Source organism: Sphaeramia orbicularis, chromosome 1 (assembly GCF_902148855.1).
Source record: "Sphaeramia orbicularis chromosome 1, fSphaOr1.1, whole genome shotgun sequence".
NCBI classification, from domain to species: Eukaryota; Metazoa; Chordata; class Actinopteri; order Kurtiformes; family Apogonidae; genus Sphaeramia; species Sphaeramia orbicularis.
Genome location: NC_043957.1, coordinates 8,816,140 through 8,833,528, shown reverse-complemented (window position 1 = coordinate 8,833,528; position 17,389 = coordinate 8,816,140). Strand labels below are relative to the sequence as shown.

The 17,389-nt window shown below is 39.5% G+C and overlaps 1 protein-coding gene across 1 annotated transcript; it reads right to left on the bottom strand.

The window, feature by feature from the left end:
- Window positions 1–3,908: 3,908 nt before the first annotated feature.
- Window positions 3,909–12,104, bottom strand: LOC115418641 (perforin-1-like). Its single transcript, XM_030133508.1, has 7 exons — window positions 11,985–12,104; window positions 8,288–8,341; window positions 7,349–7,535; window positions 7,181–7,244; window positions 6,148–6,286; window positions 4,498–4,578; window positions 3,909–4,406 (listed from the first exon to the last, which is right to left on the bottom strand). The coding sequence occupies exons 1-7, from the start codon at window positions 12,102–12,104 to the stop codon at window positions 3,909–3,911; spliced, it is 1,143 nt and encodes a 380-aa protein (XP_029989368.1).
- Between the last annotated feature and the right edge of the window lie 5,285 nt (window positions 12,105–17,389).

Sequence of the window (17,389 nt, the reverse complement as noted above, 5' to 3'; positions counted from 1 at the left end):
GAATTATTAATATTACTAAATGTATTTTAAACATTAGTAGTGCACTTTTCCCTGAAAGGTAGTTTTGAACAAACAACAAAAATCTAATCACAGTTCTGTCAGTTCACATTCTGCTAAAAAATACCAAAAAAATTCCACATGAAGTGCAACATTAACAAGAGGACAAACTGGTATTCTCTTTAAACAAACTGAAGAGCAACTTTGACAACAAAAAATTAACCAAATTATTTATTTTAGGACAGAGAACAAACTGTTTAGGACACTTTGTGTACGTGCGCGCATGTGTGCAGGGTGCGATTTGTCAAGGGATGTTTTTGGGTTTTTTTTGGTCGGAGCCGGGGGGATGGGGGGGTCCATAACTAACGTAACACGTGTACCATTACAGGCCTAATACATACATTTATATACATGTGCACATATACACATTCATTATATTACACATCAGTGGTGTATCCTAGTGGTGAAATGTGGTTATAATGCATCCGAAAACTGACTTGTATACTGCACCTGCCTCTGCGTTCCAAGAACGGTCTTCAGTTTGTGTCGAAGCAGTGCACCCTGGTAAATGTGGACATAAAACTAAGGTCATCACACTTTGTTTCCTACTTGAAGTGCTGCTGTGGGCGTCGATGGACCAGACCTTACAATGGTACAAGCACGACTTGACCTTCACCTGTCACTTTAATTCATTTCAGTTGCTGCACTGGTGTCACACAAGGAACAGTCTGGCTGTTTTAGTAGTAGTAGCAGCTCAGGAATCGAAGTTCAGTGTTACGAACATCCACATAGACGTGTCCACCATAAATGGTAATCAGTCAGTCCTGCTGTCGACTACAGATTGTACCTCTGTTTTGTCACAAGGATTGAATTAGTGTATTAGCTGCACCAGCCACGAACAGTTTACAGTGTCAATTATTTATCATTACAGTTTAAGCACTACTTTTATGTCAGTCCCAAATGAAATTTTCTCTATATCTAACCTTTTAAAAGTGATTTAACACCATTTATTTATAATAGTATCCTCTGTATTTTGTATTTTATCCAATCCAATCCAACTTTATTTGTAAAGCACTTTAAAACAACTGCAGTGGACCAAAGTGCTGTACAGAAGAATAATTAAAACCAAAATAAAAGTATAAAATACAGAATAGATTTAAAGACATAGAAACTATACAAAAAAAGAAAAAAGTGCTATACAGAAGAATAAATAAAACCCAAATAAAAAGAATAAAATACAAGAATAGATTAAAAGCCATACAATTAAAAACAACAAAATAAATAAATAAATAAATAAATGAATAGAATAGATAAATAACAATAAACCACTACCAAATAAAAACAATAGAATAAAGATAATATCTTCAAACATCTCAAATGGTTTCAAAAGCCAAGGAGAAAAGATGAGTTTTAAGCAGGGATTTATCAGTATAAATAAGATATTTTCCTGTATTTAATTTACTTATCATGCAAATGTTCATTAAAGCTCAGATTAAAATAGAGGGTTATTATATCAAAAACAGACAAAACTGAAGAAAAGTGACTTTTTCTGTGAAATATATCATTAACTGAACATAAAACAAGTGTCTCCATCCGCTGTTATTAATCCAACTCCATGGGTTTTACTGGTGAATCAGTGTTGTAGAAGATGATGGTGTTTCCATGGTAACTACATACACTGCCTTTTACACCAATTATTTACATGTATTGATAGGATTAGTGGATCAGCAGGTATTAAACCTTCTACATGACTAGATATTTTTGGTTGCCAGTGGATGTTTGGGTCTTTATGGGTTAACAACAGAAGGTCTTACCTAAACACAGGTCAGATTACTTCTGTCTGCTTACCTGCTTATGTTGCTCTCTCCCCTCGGACGTTTGAGGGAGATGGCTGCGTTGTGTGATTTTTTGAAAAGACCACGAACTAGCTATGTGTCCTCATTCGTCTGTAGTTTATTCAACAACAGCCATTACAATAATGACTTTAACGACGCACATGCGTATAACAACTTCCTCTGAGACAGTATCAATCGATCAGACATGAAACATCAAACAAAGCAGTGCATAGCTTGTTTTAAATAAAACCTTTGTAAATCCAATAGCTTTTAAAACAAAATATGTACGGTAGCGATCCGTGTCGCTTGTACTCTGTGGAAGTAAAAGTGAAACTTAAGGCTCATTTCCCTTTTCTCTATCTCCTGAATCTGTGCAAACTTTCATTTGACTGGTCAGGACGTTTGTCCTGTTCTATTGTATATTATACTTATGTAGAATAAGTATGGAGATGATTTTTTTGTATGAAATTTATGGTGTGGTGACAAGGATTAGTGGAAACGTTAGTAGTAAATGCTCATGCTAGATCTGGCAACCCCTAGTCTGGAAGGAGGTGAGGATACCACATTCTACAGTATTTGAATGTGACTGCAGTACCAGTTTTGGCCACAATCCCACATACGCCACCTTTAAAGCAGTGATATTTGTCTGTATTAAATGGAATTCTTCCTTTTCCCACATTTCCCTGTGGTCTCCATAAACTGTGAATGCTCTGCTCAGGTCTGAATTCTACATTAATTCAACTCCACAGACGAGTTTATTTTGACAGTTAGTGGACGGGGGTTATTTTGACACCGTTGGTGGATGTGGGCGGAGTTTATTAAGACTGTTAGTGGATGTGGGTGGGGTTTATTGAGTCACTGTTAGTGGGAATGGGCGGCGTTTATTATGACACCATTAGTGGATGTGGGCAGGGGTTATTTTGATACTGTTGGTGGACGTGGGCGGGGTTTATTATGACACTGTTAGTGGGCGGGGTTATTTTGACACTATTAGTGGATGTGGGCAGGGTTTATTAAGACTGTTAGTGGATGTGGGTGGGGATTATTAAGTCACTATTAGCGGATGTGGGTGGGGTTTATTATGACACTGTTAGTAGATGTGGGCGGGGTTTATTTTGACAGTTAGTGGACGTGGGCGGGGTTTATTTTGACACTGTTAGTGGATGTGGGTGGTGTTATGTCGTTGTCAGTGGACGTGGGCAGGGTTTGTTATGACACTGTTAGTGGATGTGGGCGGGGTTTATTATGATGTTGTTAGTGGATGTGGATGGGGTTTGTTACCATTAAACCAACATGGAGGACGCAATGATGATCATCTCAAATTGTCAGAACAGAAGAATAAAAACCAATGTGTGAATGATCTTCAAAAATCCTTGAAAACCTCAACAGTAGATTTCTCCTGTTTACGTGATTTTACAGTTTTGATGAACACTAAACACAGTTAGACAAACTCTGATCGTATCATTTCAGATTTATGTAATTTTAAATGTTAACAGGACTGATTATTAAACTCATTAAACTTTGTCCACAACCATGTTTTTCCTATAAGTTAACCACTCGTCAGCTCCCTCTGGTGTCCACCAGTGGGTTTAGCGGTTGTTACCTCCACCAAGGAGGTTATGTGTTTGCTGGCGTTGGTTTGTCTGTCTGTCCGTGTGCAAGATAACTCCAAAAGTTATGGATGGATTTGGATGAAAATTTCAGGAAATGTTGATACTGGCACAAGGAACAAATGATTAAATTTTGGTGGTGATCGTGGGGGGGGGGGGGGCTGATCTGCCTTGGCGGAGGTCTGCGCTCTCTGAGTGCTTTTCTAGTTTTACTTTTGTTTATTTTTTTTCCATTTCTTTGTCTCTTTAATTGGAGCTTTTGTGAATAAAGTTTAAATGGACACTGACCGAGCCCAGGTTGTACTCAACGTTCCATTGAGGGTTGTTTGAACGGATTGTACTGGTCCTGTAGGACTGGGAACCATGTGATATTACAGCAAAATACTCCCTGAAAAGTGGAGAAAACAGGGAGAAGTTGTACCGTTTATACTTTTAAACTGTGGAAACAGAAGAAGGGTTCTGGATCTCACCCTTCAGTGAGGCCCCACCAATCTCCATTGAGACTCCAGGCTCCAGTGAGGGTCACCTTCAGCTGCCCCTTCCCCGTCTGTTTGGGACAACAGTTCCAGTCGTGGTTGGAGGAGTAGCCACAGGACGGCCTTCTGTCTGAAGACGTGATGGAGTTCTCCTTTAAGTACTGGTCTGTGGCGGCTTTCAACGCGTCCCTTTGGACCCTGAATGGCACCAGTTTGTACATGGGCCTCAGTCGGTATGAGATGACGTCAGGGTGGTCTTTGAGGGATTCCAGCCACTTGTGGAAGCCCTGGGAGTCCTGGTGCATCAGAGAGAACTCCCCATTCCAGCCATTGCCTCCCACCACCTCTGTGCGGTGGTTGTGGAGATGATAGTGGGACATGGTGGACAGACCGTAGTTCTTGAGGAGCCTGGAGCAGGAACTATGGGCAGCGGACAGACTGAGTATTCCCAGACCCACTTTGAAACCCACAGACAAACACTCGTGTGCCTAAATGACAAGAGGGGAAATCAGCCACATGGAACACGATTCATCAGTTTATAGAGCCGACAAATAAACGCCAACCAGGTGCGTCACATACTTTATCCGAGGCGAAGCCGTTGAGTTTGGACAAACAGGTCCGTGTAGCCGTGAATCGTTGTATTTGCCCTCCAAGGTCAACCTGAAATGACAGCCCGGTTGGTCCATTAGTACCACTTCATTCCAACATCAGTAGTGAAAATCACTTTGCCTGCTGTTGGAACTGGGGCTGTTGGTTTGGCCCATTTCCATCAACGCTCTAAAGTGAAAGTTTCCATGAATATTACGTTCAGTTACTTAAGTTACTGTGATATCAGTGATCAAGTCAACTGCTGTATGATCATGACACTTATTTCCTTATATAACGTGCATCCATCTGTAAGAATCTTTGACCTTTAGTTTAGATGTAGGGTGAGCTTCCATTGTGTCGCGCACAAACCAAAGACTTACCGGCACCAGAAATCAAATCATGTCTGTGTTGAAAAGGCTGCATAGTCAACCTTGGAGCTGCAGGTTTTGTGTACGGAAGAGTCTTTGATGGACAAATAATGTGCCCCAGGTAGGACCTCCTCCATCTAGTGTTCATCACCTCATTCCAGCAGAGCTAAACGAGGCCCCATTGTGGACGCGGAGCTGATGCTAAGCTAAAAGAGCTGGACATGGAGTTCGAGCCTCTGCTGCTGTCTTTGTTATGGGGAATATTAACCCTAAAAGCCATGAGGTTGATGTGCTACTGAAAAACCGGAGGGAAAATCATGAGCTTCATCCAGCTTCATGTGTTTTACTGAGCGGTGGTTGAATAATGAACACAGTGTGTCAACTGCAGAGAAAGCAAAGTAAACAAGAGCCTCCACCTGCTGTATGTTACAGATCTACCAATGGCGGATTTACCTACTGGTGCCCTGCGGAAAAATGTTGCTACTCTGACCGGGAATTGAACCCCAGTCTTCCTCATTGCAGTCTGTAGTTAATATTGAGCGAAATTTGCTATCTGATTGTCTTTGTACTGTTGGATGTGACGTTCGCATTTAAGCTTTAGTGTTAATTAAGTTTAAAGATTATATCGCGTTGTGAAATATGACTGTAATACATAGTATGTACTGTAAACAAAGTAAGCAGTGCTACTGAGCAGGAATAGGACAAGTCAGAGAATGTATGTATATATAGCACCCCCATCCTGTCCCCCCTACCCCCTCCCTTTTCCATTTTTTTCTGGATCTGCCACTAGGTCTACTGTTCCACCACTGGGCAAATCAGACAACCTACAGACATGTTATAAAGTGGATGTATCGAGGCTGCCTGAAACTACCACAACTAACAGGAAATGGTCACATGAGGGGAATAAGGTTCTAAGAGACTGTTAAAAGCACTGATTGGAAACAGAAGACAACAGTCAGACGTTGACAGAACGGTTTGAATGTGTTACTGATTACATGAACTTGTGTAGTGACACTATTACACCTACACAGACTGAACAAACCTTGGATCAACAGCAACATTAAAACAATCCTCAACCAGTAAAGAGGCTTTTAGAAAAGGCGACTGAGAAAGACTCAAACAAGTGAAACAAGAGTTGAACAGGAGTGAAGCAAGGAAAGAAGGACAACAAAAACAAAGGAGAGAGGACAATGCAGCAGAACATAATCGGAGGATGTGGACGGGCTGAACCTCCAGCAGGTAACTCCTCACAGATAAGACCATGTGTTTGGACCTTGCGGATGTAATGTGTCCCATAGGTGTCGATGATGTTTCTGTATTCATCCTCGCTTGAGGAGTTGTAGTAACTTGGGAGCCTTTCCAGATCTTTACGGAATTCCCGGCTGAGGCGTGGGGCGGATATGGCACAGAACCTAAAAATCAGAACGTTTTGATGAGCTCTGTGCTGACCCTGACCGTGGAGTCCAACAGCGTCTTCAGACCTACCTGTAAAAGGTACAATTGACCCTGTGGGAACTGAAGCTGAACTGGTCCTCGCTGCTACTGGTTCTGGCAAAGTTATACACTTTAGAACGACCTCCTCACATTCAGGCCAGCAAACTTATCCAGATCTAGACCAACCTGAAAGGAGGTCATGAGCTCCTGGATGCTCAACCAATGTACATTTGTTCTTTAAAAATGGTCGTGAAACATTTATTACCTCCCATTCGAGGGTCTTCTGGTTGGTTACTGTGTTGATCAGTGAACTGTGGACACATATGAAAAACTGCTCAGGAAAACGGTTTCATTTATAAAGAACCTGCACAAGATATTGTCAGAAATGGTAAATTCTTGTTTTATCTTTATCTTTTAACTTTTAAGAAAATATACAGTATGTACTCTTATTTCTATATGAAAACACTTCAGCTCCTTTCACTGAACGTTAAAAAGAACACCTTTTAACGTTCAGCTTGAACAGGAGGATTTATTATTTCATAAAAGTAAGATTATGACCCTACTTTCAGATTCAAGGAGTCACTTCTTTCCAGTCATGTTTGTAAACTTAGATTTTCATATAAAATTACACAGGTTTTAATCAAAGTCAGAGCCTAAAATATATACACAGTGGAAAAGAAGTTGTCACGATCAACAGACTTTGTCATTAAATGTAACAGTAGAACTAAAGTGACAATAATGAAATAATAATAAAATGTCCTTTAATATCAGCTTTACTTTCCATCGCAGGTAGGATATGTGTGTAGGCTCATGTTCTAACTCTGAAAATGCTGCCAACACTACAGGTAACTGTGTATTTTGTGACGGCGTACCTGGCGGATGAGTGGACGGTGTCTTCCAGATGAACTTCACAGTGAGTAACTGGACACCAGTCTGCTACAGAGACCGGAAGCTGAAAATAATGAGACGCTGTCATCAAACGTGTTACCGACCCACGTCACCCGTATGTTGGATACAGCGGTTCAGGTGATTTCACTTACTTTCTGCAGGTAGTTTCCTTGATGAGGGTTTCGATAGAGACGACATGAGCTTGCGTGGGGTCATGTAGGCTCCCACATTGATCAGGTAGACGCCTTTACGCTCCAGGGTGACCACGTCAAAGCCCTCCCCCACCAGGTAGTAGCCTGGGACGAATTTAGCTCTCCTACACTGGGCGTAGTCCCCTATCTCAAAGGAGAGAGCAGGGACTAACTATTGTGTGATTGGTCAGAAATTTGAAATGGGTGTGGTTAAGCAAGTTAAAGATTATGCTGCCTTCACGAGCTATAGGAATTATGGTAAGTGCTAGTTACAAACTTAAAAATTGCATGTTGTGTTTTCCACTGGAGAACTGGGAAAAAAATGTGGATCCACTAAATGAAAATAACCTTTGACCTTTTCTTAGCAACGAGGGGTTGATCATGAATGATAAACCATGCTTTTGCTGCTGTTAGCTGATGACTTTGCACATTTATAGCAAACACAATTTGCACAAAAAAAAGGTGCTGTATCAGATGAATTATCAGGTCCAAAACTGTTTTACCCATGTAACAGGTCACCATTTTTCATTTCACTGTAACAACAAGAGCACTTGAACTCAACGCACTCAAAAACACAATTTCAAATTCACAAGTGGAAAGGATCATCTTCCCGATAGTACCCGAAGGCAGCACAACTGGCTTTATTATCTCCGTAGGGAAATGTGGCCTCTGCATTTTACCCATAATAATACATACACAGAAGTTAGCATTAGCATGTAGTAGACATTAGTATTAGAGAGCTGCCATTAAAGGCACTCAGGACCAGAACACACAGGATACTTAGCCTTCACATCAGTACTATTAGCTGAAATTTTAAGTCAGTTCATCCAATCACAGATCACCATGGAGTTTGGGGTTAGCAAGTTCCCCACAATACCAGAACTTTGAAGAAATACTGACCGAGTCCAGTATTGCATCTGTTTCAGGAGGTTTTATTCGGAGGTCTGCGATGCCCTGCAGTGCAGAGTTCAAGACTATTATAGAGGAAATATAAGGCAATAAAAGTCAGATCAGAGTTTGACCTTTGACCACTTCCATAGTTTCCTGGTTGGATTCAGACCTGAACAAATTAAACATTATTAAACCAAATTAACCTAAACTAACCCAAAGTAAACCAAATTAATTAACCCAAATTAACTCAAATTAAACTAAATTAATTAAACCAAATTAATGAACCCAAATGAAGCCGAGGCTCTTCATTCCTTGTCGTAAACCCACCCAAACACAGATGTTGACTGTCTTTATTTCTTCTGTTCACAGTCTGATTTTAGTCAAACTGTTCTGAGTTAAGTTTTTTTATTTCTTGCACAAATGTCCCTTATGTTTCCTCAGAGGCTAATATTAGCTGAATGTTAGCTTAATGTTCACACTTCTGAAGGTTTACCTTTAGGGAACAAAAAATAAAGAGAACCCTCTTTTATGTTAAATCACTAGCTAGCTAATGCTAACTGGATAACTTCAGCTTAGGTTTCATGTCCAATTAGCTCATTTTAAATCTAATGTTAGCTTAATGCCCACACTTCTGAAGGTTTACCTTTAAGGAAAAAAAACATAAAAATAAAGAGAACTTTCTTTTATCCTAAATCACTAACTAGCTAATGCTAACTGGGTGACTTCAGCTTAGGTTTCATGTCCAACTAGCTCATTTTAAATCTAATGTTAGCTTAATGTTCACACTTCTGAAGGTTTACCTTTAGGATTGGATTGGAACCTTTGGTGGGTCGCATGTTTGAGACCCCTGATCTAAGCTTTTCCAGTGGTGCTATCACAAATTTTGAGTTAAGGGTCTGTGGTCAGGACATAGAATTCTGTGAGACCAGATTGACTCTTCTGTGCCAGGTGTAATGCAGCACTTTGAACTGAATGCCTCACATTTATTCATGGTTTCCATCTCTGGTGTTTCCAAACAGCATCTAGACTCAACACCTGGGAACTGATTGTATTTTCAGACTCCAGTCCCAGACTTTAACAAACCACACTCCTTTAGCAGATATGAATGCAGTGCGTACTCCCTCTCTTTTGCCCAACAGCACAAAGTCAACTTTGGTTTCACTGACAGATACGACACGTCTAAATCTCTGCGCCTCCTCAGTATGGGGCAAGGCTGTGATTTATCTCTTCGTGCCACATTACCAATATTTATAAGTGCTGTCTTAGCCTCACGCTCCCAAATCGTCTGCACCATTAGCCCCTCTGACTTCTGTTCCTTTTCTCCTTCTCCCTTCCTCCTCCCTTTGCACAGTAGGCATCATGACAGCATTAAAATGAGCTGAAGTCAGTGGAGCGCTGCTCTGACACCCACACTTCCAATCTTCTGGTACTGACATCACATAGACTCTCCGAGTAACTAAGACTTCATTTTCATTCTTTTAAGTTGTATATCCACAGGGACTCTTTTTTTTTTTCTTTTTTAAGGAAACATTTAGGGCCTTAACAACTGGGTGGATTTTAAAGACGCGATATGAAAATGTGTTTAAGGCTACGTCCAGACAGCAATGTTCACAGTATTTTTCTTTTGCGGATTCTAAAAGTTTCGCGTCTGTACACGCAGGGTATGATTTGTTGGGGGGGGGGGGGGGGTCACCCCCAGCTCTGGTTTTTATATCCCTCCTTCTGCTCAATGAATTTCATCCTCGGGGGGGGGGGGGACAATCAACCAATGTAAATAAAAGGCAGGTTGTGACAGTTTTCTTCCACCTATCCTACATTACTGGCGCTAACATTCACCTGAACCAAACTGTCGGCAGTCTCAAAATGGTGAACGTCCCCATGCTCTGGGGTGCCGTAAAGGGGGGGTGAATGTGACAAATTCATGGGGCCCATAGAGCAGTGGAGGGGGTCCAGTGGATACAGGTTAGAAGTTGTGAAAATTTTGTGTAAGCTCCGCTGTATAAAAGAGAAATAGAACCAGAGAGCTGGACATTAAAAGTTTGTAAAGTTTCACTTTTGTTTCACGCCAACGTTAGTTACGTTAGTTATGGACACCCCCCCCCTTTTTTTTTTTTTTTTTTTTGACAAATCACACCCTGCATACACATATTGTTTCAAAAAATATCTGCGTCCAGGTGGAAATCCAGGTTTAATACGTATGCCACACCAATGTGGCGCTGTACACAAACACAGACAGAGCTGCAGGATACACAAACATCACAGAAGAATGCAGTGAGCATGTGTGTATCTGTTTTTGCATCTCCGCTGGTTGCTGAGTTGATACAGCATTACCAGGTTTTGTTGTAGTATTGCTAATAAACTTAGCAGCCCCTGCAGCACAAACACAACTCTGTAATCCATCATTGTTGTTGTTGTTACTGGTTGTTTTGTCCGGGGTTTTCTTCTTCAGGTCATGTGGTACTATGACAACGCCGGTGTCATGTGGACTTTTGCGGATTGACATAATTTCATTGTTGTGTGTATGGGGCATAAATGCACAACTAAACTTACTGTGTCATACCTTTAGTGTTGTTAGGTTAATCAGTTTTGTACTATGTATTCTATGTGCAATAAATTAAAAAACAATCGGTCTACCTATGTACATCCCAATGTATAATACATGTGTAATACATGCTACGATGAGCCAGTTTACATGACGATACAAATCATATAACTGGGAGTAATCAAATAATTGTAATGATTGGATCTGATACATTAACATGCACCTTAGAAATGTGGTAATCAAAAAGCCCTGGTTTAGATGTTTTAGTCCATTGTCATATTTCTTTTGGAAAATGTACATATGTTGTGATGGTAAAATCAAACTTCCTTTTATTGTCTTCCATTCATGTTCAACGTTACATTAAAAAAAAAAAAAAAAAAAAAAAAAAAAATATATATATATATATATATATATATATATATATATATATATATATATTTTTTTTTTTTTTTTTTTTTTTTTTTTTTTTTTTTAGACACACACACACAAATTCCAGATGTAAAGGAACAAAGTAAATTGGATTAACAGGTATACATGCATGAAGACATCAGAGTACTGGGGAGAAATTCAGGTGTGTTTATCTAAATTCCTATAATCAGATAACTGCTGTTCTCTGATAAAGCATGTCAGATTACACTGTTTACATGATCACGTTAATAATCTGATAGCTCCAGAAACCAGATAATGATTGAAGTTTTAGTGTGCATGTAAACAGGCTCAATGTTAACCAAACCAAGTGACAGATAAGACCCAGATATTCCATCGTTTCTGTCATGAATGTCAGCAACTCATTAACAACCAAGACAAGAGCTACGTTTTTCCGCACATTGTCTGTGAGGTGATGAGAAATACCCACCGTTCTCTTTGTATTTTACACCTTGTACCTGCCATACAACACTTTCACTCTTCTAAACTTATTTTCTTTCTGCCAGGCAAATATTTTGGAATAAATCTGGAACCTGCATAATTTGTGATCCAGCCCACACATTTGGGGACTGCTTCAAAGTCAGGCTGATCAGATTTAACAGAAACACTTGATGGTACTTCTAAACACAAACATATCATACAGTACTGTGGTAATGTACTGTATTCATCTAATCCTTCATTTTCGGCTTTAATCCATGTAGGTTAGTGCAGACGAAGATGATCATTTATATGACAGACATGGATCTGATCCAGGATGTTCTGCGGGACTGCCTTGATGATTACAACACGACCTTCTCCAAGGAGACCAAGTTGGTTTTCTTCCAGGATGCCACTAAGCATGTTTCCAGGTACATCCATGCAGACTTGCAAAATCAAAACTGGCAGATTTTTCTTGACAGGTGACTTCATGGTTGGTGGCTGAGTGATTTTATCAGTGGGTGGTGCAAACTGTGAGATGAAAGTTTTACTTTCTGAGGAGCTAGTTATTGTTTGATATTTTAGAAGATACTACGAGTCTCTGTTTTCCTGTTTCCATAGTGTATTAGGGTCATATTCAAAGTGTACATATGCATTGTACCCACCACACATACTGACAGGTGAAAGTTAAAGGTGCGGGAGACTTTCGTGACGAATTTTTCATTAAATCTGTAAAACCTCAGTCATAGCCTAAGTATTATGAATCTGTAAGTCTTTCTATGATTACTCACCTGGATCGGGAGGGAATTCGGGCATCTTTGGAATTTTGTTGCGACGTGCATTGTGGGAAAGGGAGGTTCGTGCAGCCGCCTGACAGCGGCAGCGCAACCATATGACATTGTATGGATGAAACAAACAACACGGAAACGGCTGAAACGCGGAAACAGCTGGAGGGATATGCATAGAGGGAAGGGAGCTCCTGCCATTTCTGCGTCGTGTCTATAGCAGCTGCTGCTGCCAGGTGGCTGCGCATAGTGTCATGAGATAGCATTTGTTATGATTTGATGCAATATTATAAAATTTAATTGACTGATTGAAGGCTGATGTGAAAAGAGAAGACTCGTGGTCTTCTGGTGCATCCAACCATATTTAGGGCTGTCTGTTCTCACTTGCATTTGTAGAATGTGATGGAGGAGCTTTTGGAAGACATCATCAACATGCTGAACTCTGGTGAGATATCAGAACTTTTGGGAAAGGTGAATTGGAGCAAGTGGCCACATGCCTTAAAGCAAAAGAGGCTGGAATCAGCAAGGAGAACAGGGATGAGGTATGTTTAATCATAAAAATGCACTGCACACACTGGAGGACACTGTAAAACATTTAATCAGATGGCACTAGTCAGAGGTGATATCTCAAAGACTGCAAGGGAAGCTCAGCTTCCCCTAAAATTACAAAAATTAAATGTTCAGATTGGTACGGTTGTGTTGACATTTCATTGACAACAAATGTGTTAGAACATGTTCATCTCAAAGACGAGTTCGTTCAGAATCAGCTTCATCACAAATCAATGGACTCGATGTTGTTCACTTCTCATCCATTCCCGTTGCGCTGTTTTCTCATACAGTCTATGCTCAGTGCATTTGCCTGTTAAAGCTCATTGTCCATGAACTTCAATGGGACTGAATGGAACAGTTTTTTTCATTGCCTCAAAACTGGACGGTAATTGGATAAATGCCACAATGTTGTCCCGCCCCTGGACGCTCAGCATCTCTGGGGGTGAATGGAGCTGTGGACGGAGCTCGGCTGGGCTGAATCCCGTTTGATTGACAGCTGTTTTGAGATCTACTCCTTCACTGACACAGTTTAGTTTAATACCGTCGCACATTCTGCTGTGAAATCGAGAGAGAAACCACTATGAACTTACTTGTTCATTTCTTGCACTGTAAATAAAACACACTCATTGTACTTGTTTCAATTTAACATAATTTCAATGTTTTCTTGTTTCAGTTACATAATTGAATCATTTCTTGTTTGGGTTTAATATCGTTTTGTAGATAGTTAAATCAATCATACTGTTGGCTAAGTCAGAGTGAACTAGCTATCTCACTGACCATTTTCTTGAAAAGGAACAGAGGGCTGAATTTATGTTTAAATAACTTTACAAATTTTTTGATGTAAGCCGACAATGAGCTTCCCCTCTATGAAAGACGAGCAGCCGCCACTGGTACTAATGTGGTGCAGTAGGTAAAAGGTGGATGTGAAAGACTAGAGTTGTTGATAATATGTCTATTTAGCTTTTGCATTAGCACCCAAAAAGTACTTTCATATTTAAAAATACAAATAAAATCCAATACATTTTACATTTTATGTTTATTTAGGATTCAGTCAAAATCTCTCGCGCTTCTGCTGTTATTCTCCTGCCATTTATCAAGCCGGCTAGGTACAACTCTCCTCTTGGGGTGGACCTGCTGGCTAGCTGGCAGCAGTAGCTTAGAGGGGGGCGGGGCAGAGCAGCTCATGGTAGCTTGCATGCGCGTGAATTAAAACTCAAAATTTATAATCGTTTTTTTTTCGATTACATAATTTTTGTAATTGTTGAGTGTAATAATTGAAATCGTAATTGAATTTCGATTAATTGCATAGCCCTAATAATAATGTATATAATTGTACTGATTATAATGGTTGACAATTTTGTAGAAATGATCTGCTCCTGAGATTAAATGTGCTAAGTCTTACATACTTTAATAAGATAAATTGGAAAACAAATAACAAAAGTGCTTAGCTGTTAAGTGTTAGCTGTTTTCAATGGATATGATAAAGTGTTATCACACATATAATGGTTTGTGTACATTTATACAATAGATTAATAAATTTTCCACTAGACAGAACCTGTAAAGGGAATGTATTATAATGTTCAGACAGTGTTTTGAAGTAGATCTGGTAGCTCTGAGGCAAACCTTCCTTTTGAGTAAAACCCATTCTCTCATTAATTCTCAGTATTTCACATTTTGACTCCAGGCTGTATTTTGGAAACTACAGCCAACCAGCTTTTTTGACTTAATTTTACTTTGTGAGTAATTCAAACTTGGTAAAATATCACTACTTTTATGCTAGAGGCATTTTACTTTCAGACCAGGGTTACTTTTATGCATGAACAAACATATACTTGTAAAACTGGTAAATACAGATTTCTATTTCATAAAGTTGAGATTTTTCTGCCTTTTCGTGTTAATCCTTACTTACTTCCATACTTGTCTGACATTCCTATTATTGCACCAGGTCTTCTTAGACCGTACACCTGAGATAAACAAAAAACAAACACAAACCAAAAAAAAAAAATCACCATACTCAACAACTACTTTCATTTGTTTTCTTTTGTATACCTTGGGCCTTTTCCAGAAAGCGGGTTCAACATACTCTGAGTCTAATTCTAAACTCAGTTCAGAAACTCCGAGTATCCAGTTCTAGAACAGCTGCTTTGAATTGGTTCAATCGACTCTGAGTAGGTTTACCCCGAGTTGGGCGCGTGCATGAACCACAATAAAAAGCCATCATCAGTGGAGCCCTGATACCTGGATTCACCATGGCAACCACGACAAAAAGCGTGCTAGTTATTTCACCCCGCTGGAACAGGAGGTCCTTATCCACGCGTACGGTGAATTTGAAGCTGTATTTAGTCGGAAATGCAACATTGCTACTGCTGCTAAGGAGAGAGAAGCAGCATGGGAGGCAATTGGTGCTCTAGTCAATGCGTAAGTTGGAAAACACTGACTTCATATTTGACTTGATCAAAACTATAGCATGTAGGTTAAAATATTATTGGACTGAATAAAAGTGGTGGATAGAATAAAATGTGAGTTTCATTTAGGTGTAATCCCACAGGGGAAAAACACACATGGAGGACACTGAAAATGAAATACAAAACCATCATTCAGAAAGGTAATGGCATCATATTCTATGTCATGATTGTATGTCATTTCTTCGTCTTTGACACTGGTTAATATACATAGTAAATATTCAGTGGCTATTTAAACTCCACAAAAATGCAGTTTTAACACACATATGTTGTTAAGGGTTAGTGATTTTGATTTTGATTCTGTGATGTGTCAATTGTGATTTTTCTGTTGTCTTCTGTGTATGAGTGTGTGTTCTCTGTCTTTCTCTCTTAACAGATAGTGGTTGATTGAGGATGAGCTGCAGGTGTGGTGCTGGACCGCTGCTGCTGATTGGTTCTTCGGTGATGAGCGGGAAATTTAAAACAGGATCGCCCTACCTCCTACAAGACTCCTCTCTTCCATTCCCCTCATTTGTTACCAGCCATCTGTCATTTTTGTTGGAGAGCTTCGTATGTTCAGATGTGAAAGGCGGGAATCTTTTTCTTTAAGTTTTCCCCTGTTTGTTTGTTAGGAGGGTAGGTAAGCTTGATGTACTTTGGTTTCCTTGGTTTGTGTTAGTAGGTAAGCGTCGTGAGCTTGGAGTATCATTCTGTTTGTCATGTTTGTTACTTTGATTCCTTACCTGATTTAATTTTTTTTTAAATGTAAATAAATCTTTCAAATTGCAGTTGATTGCTGTTCATTTTTTTTTTTTTTTGGTTGCTCCTTTTTGTTAATCCTTTCATGCACGAATTATGAGAACCTTTCTCAAGATTTTTTTCCTGAGTGTTTTTATTCTTCTTTAGGCATGAAAAAAAAAACAATATAATTGATTTTTGTTTTTCTTTTTTTTTTTTTTTTTTTTATGAACCTATTTTTCATGGAGTTACAAAAACGTCCACTCAGCTGGACACCGTTTGTTTAATTTTTGAAGCTCAGAAACATGTATTTACTGACATACTGTGTGAAAACTATTAAATAAAAGCATTTTTAACCTCCTGAGACCCAGCAATACATTTTTGTCCTCTGTGGGGGACAAAAGTTTGACAGTTTTACTTAAAAAATGCTGTCCATTGTAAAGGACATCCCATTAAAAAAAATAAATAAAAATAATTTTTAAAAAATGTCTCGGGGGGGGTGGGGGGAAACAAACAAAAGAAAAAAAAACTGTTGTATTATGTAGCTTCCAATCAAGACAATTGTTTAATGGAAAAAAGCAAAAAAAATCACTTTCCTGGGTCTCAGGAGGTTAATGTTGCTAATCTGATGTTTTCTCATATTTGAACATATTATAATACTAGTAATTACTCACTCAGATAATATGCGAAAGAAAAAAAAAAAAACTTTTGTTGAAAAAAAAAAACAAACAAAACTGTTAATTACAGTCTAATAACAATTAGTAATTGATTTAGTTTAAAGAAAGGAAAGTTACAGGAATGTCAGTGTATGGGATGATGCATGAGCATCCACTGTGTTGGCTGATATGAAACTAAAACAACAAAATCCATGAATATATAAGAGAACAGCTGGAGAATAACTGTCCACTGTAGTGACCACTACGCATGAAAGGGTTAATGGATATGGAGGGAGGGGAGTCTCACACCATGTTGCGTCTCGGTAACCCCTAGACCGAGTGTAACATACGTCCTCTCACCTCATATGCTGGCTATTAGATTAATATTTCGGTTCCACTCAGCTAACAGGAAGAGGGCAGAGTCCCACAACACGGGTGGAGGGCCACCACCAGCACCTCTGACAGAGGTTGAGAAGCTGGCCCTGAGCCAAACTGTGGCCCAAGGAATCCCTGGAGGTAGCTCCTCTGAACCTGCCACCCCCCAGGACACAAGTGCC

Excerpts from the sequence above, each read along its gene's own strand:
- LOC115418641 (XM_030133508.1), bottom strand. The coding sequence starts at position 12,104 with ATGGATGTACCTGGAAACATGCTTAGTGGCATCCTGGAAGAAAACCAA. Across the intron at positions 7,536-8,287 it reads CAGATGCAATACTGGACTCG|ATAGGGGACTACGCCCAGTG; the intron begins GTCAGTATTTCT and ends CTCTCCTTTGAG. Across the intron at positions 4,579-6,147 it reads GGACACATTACATCCGCAAG|GTTGACCTTGGAGGGCAAAT; the intron begins GTCCAAACACAT and ends CTGTCATTTCAG.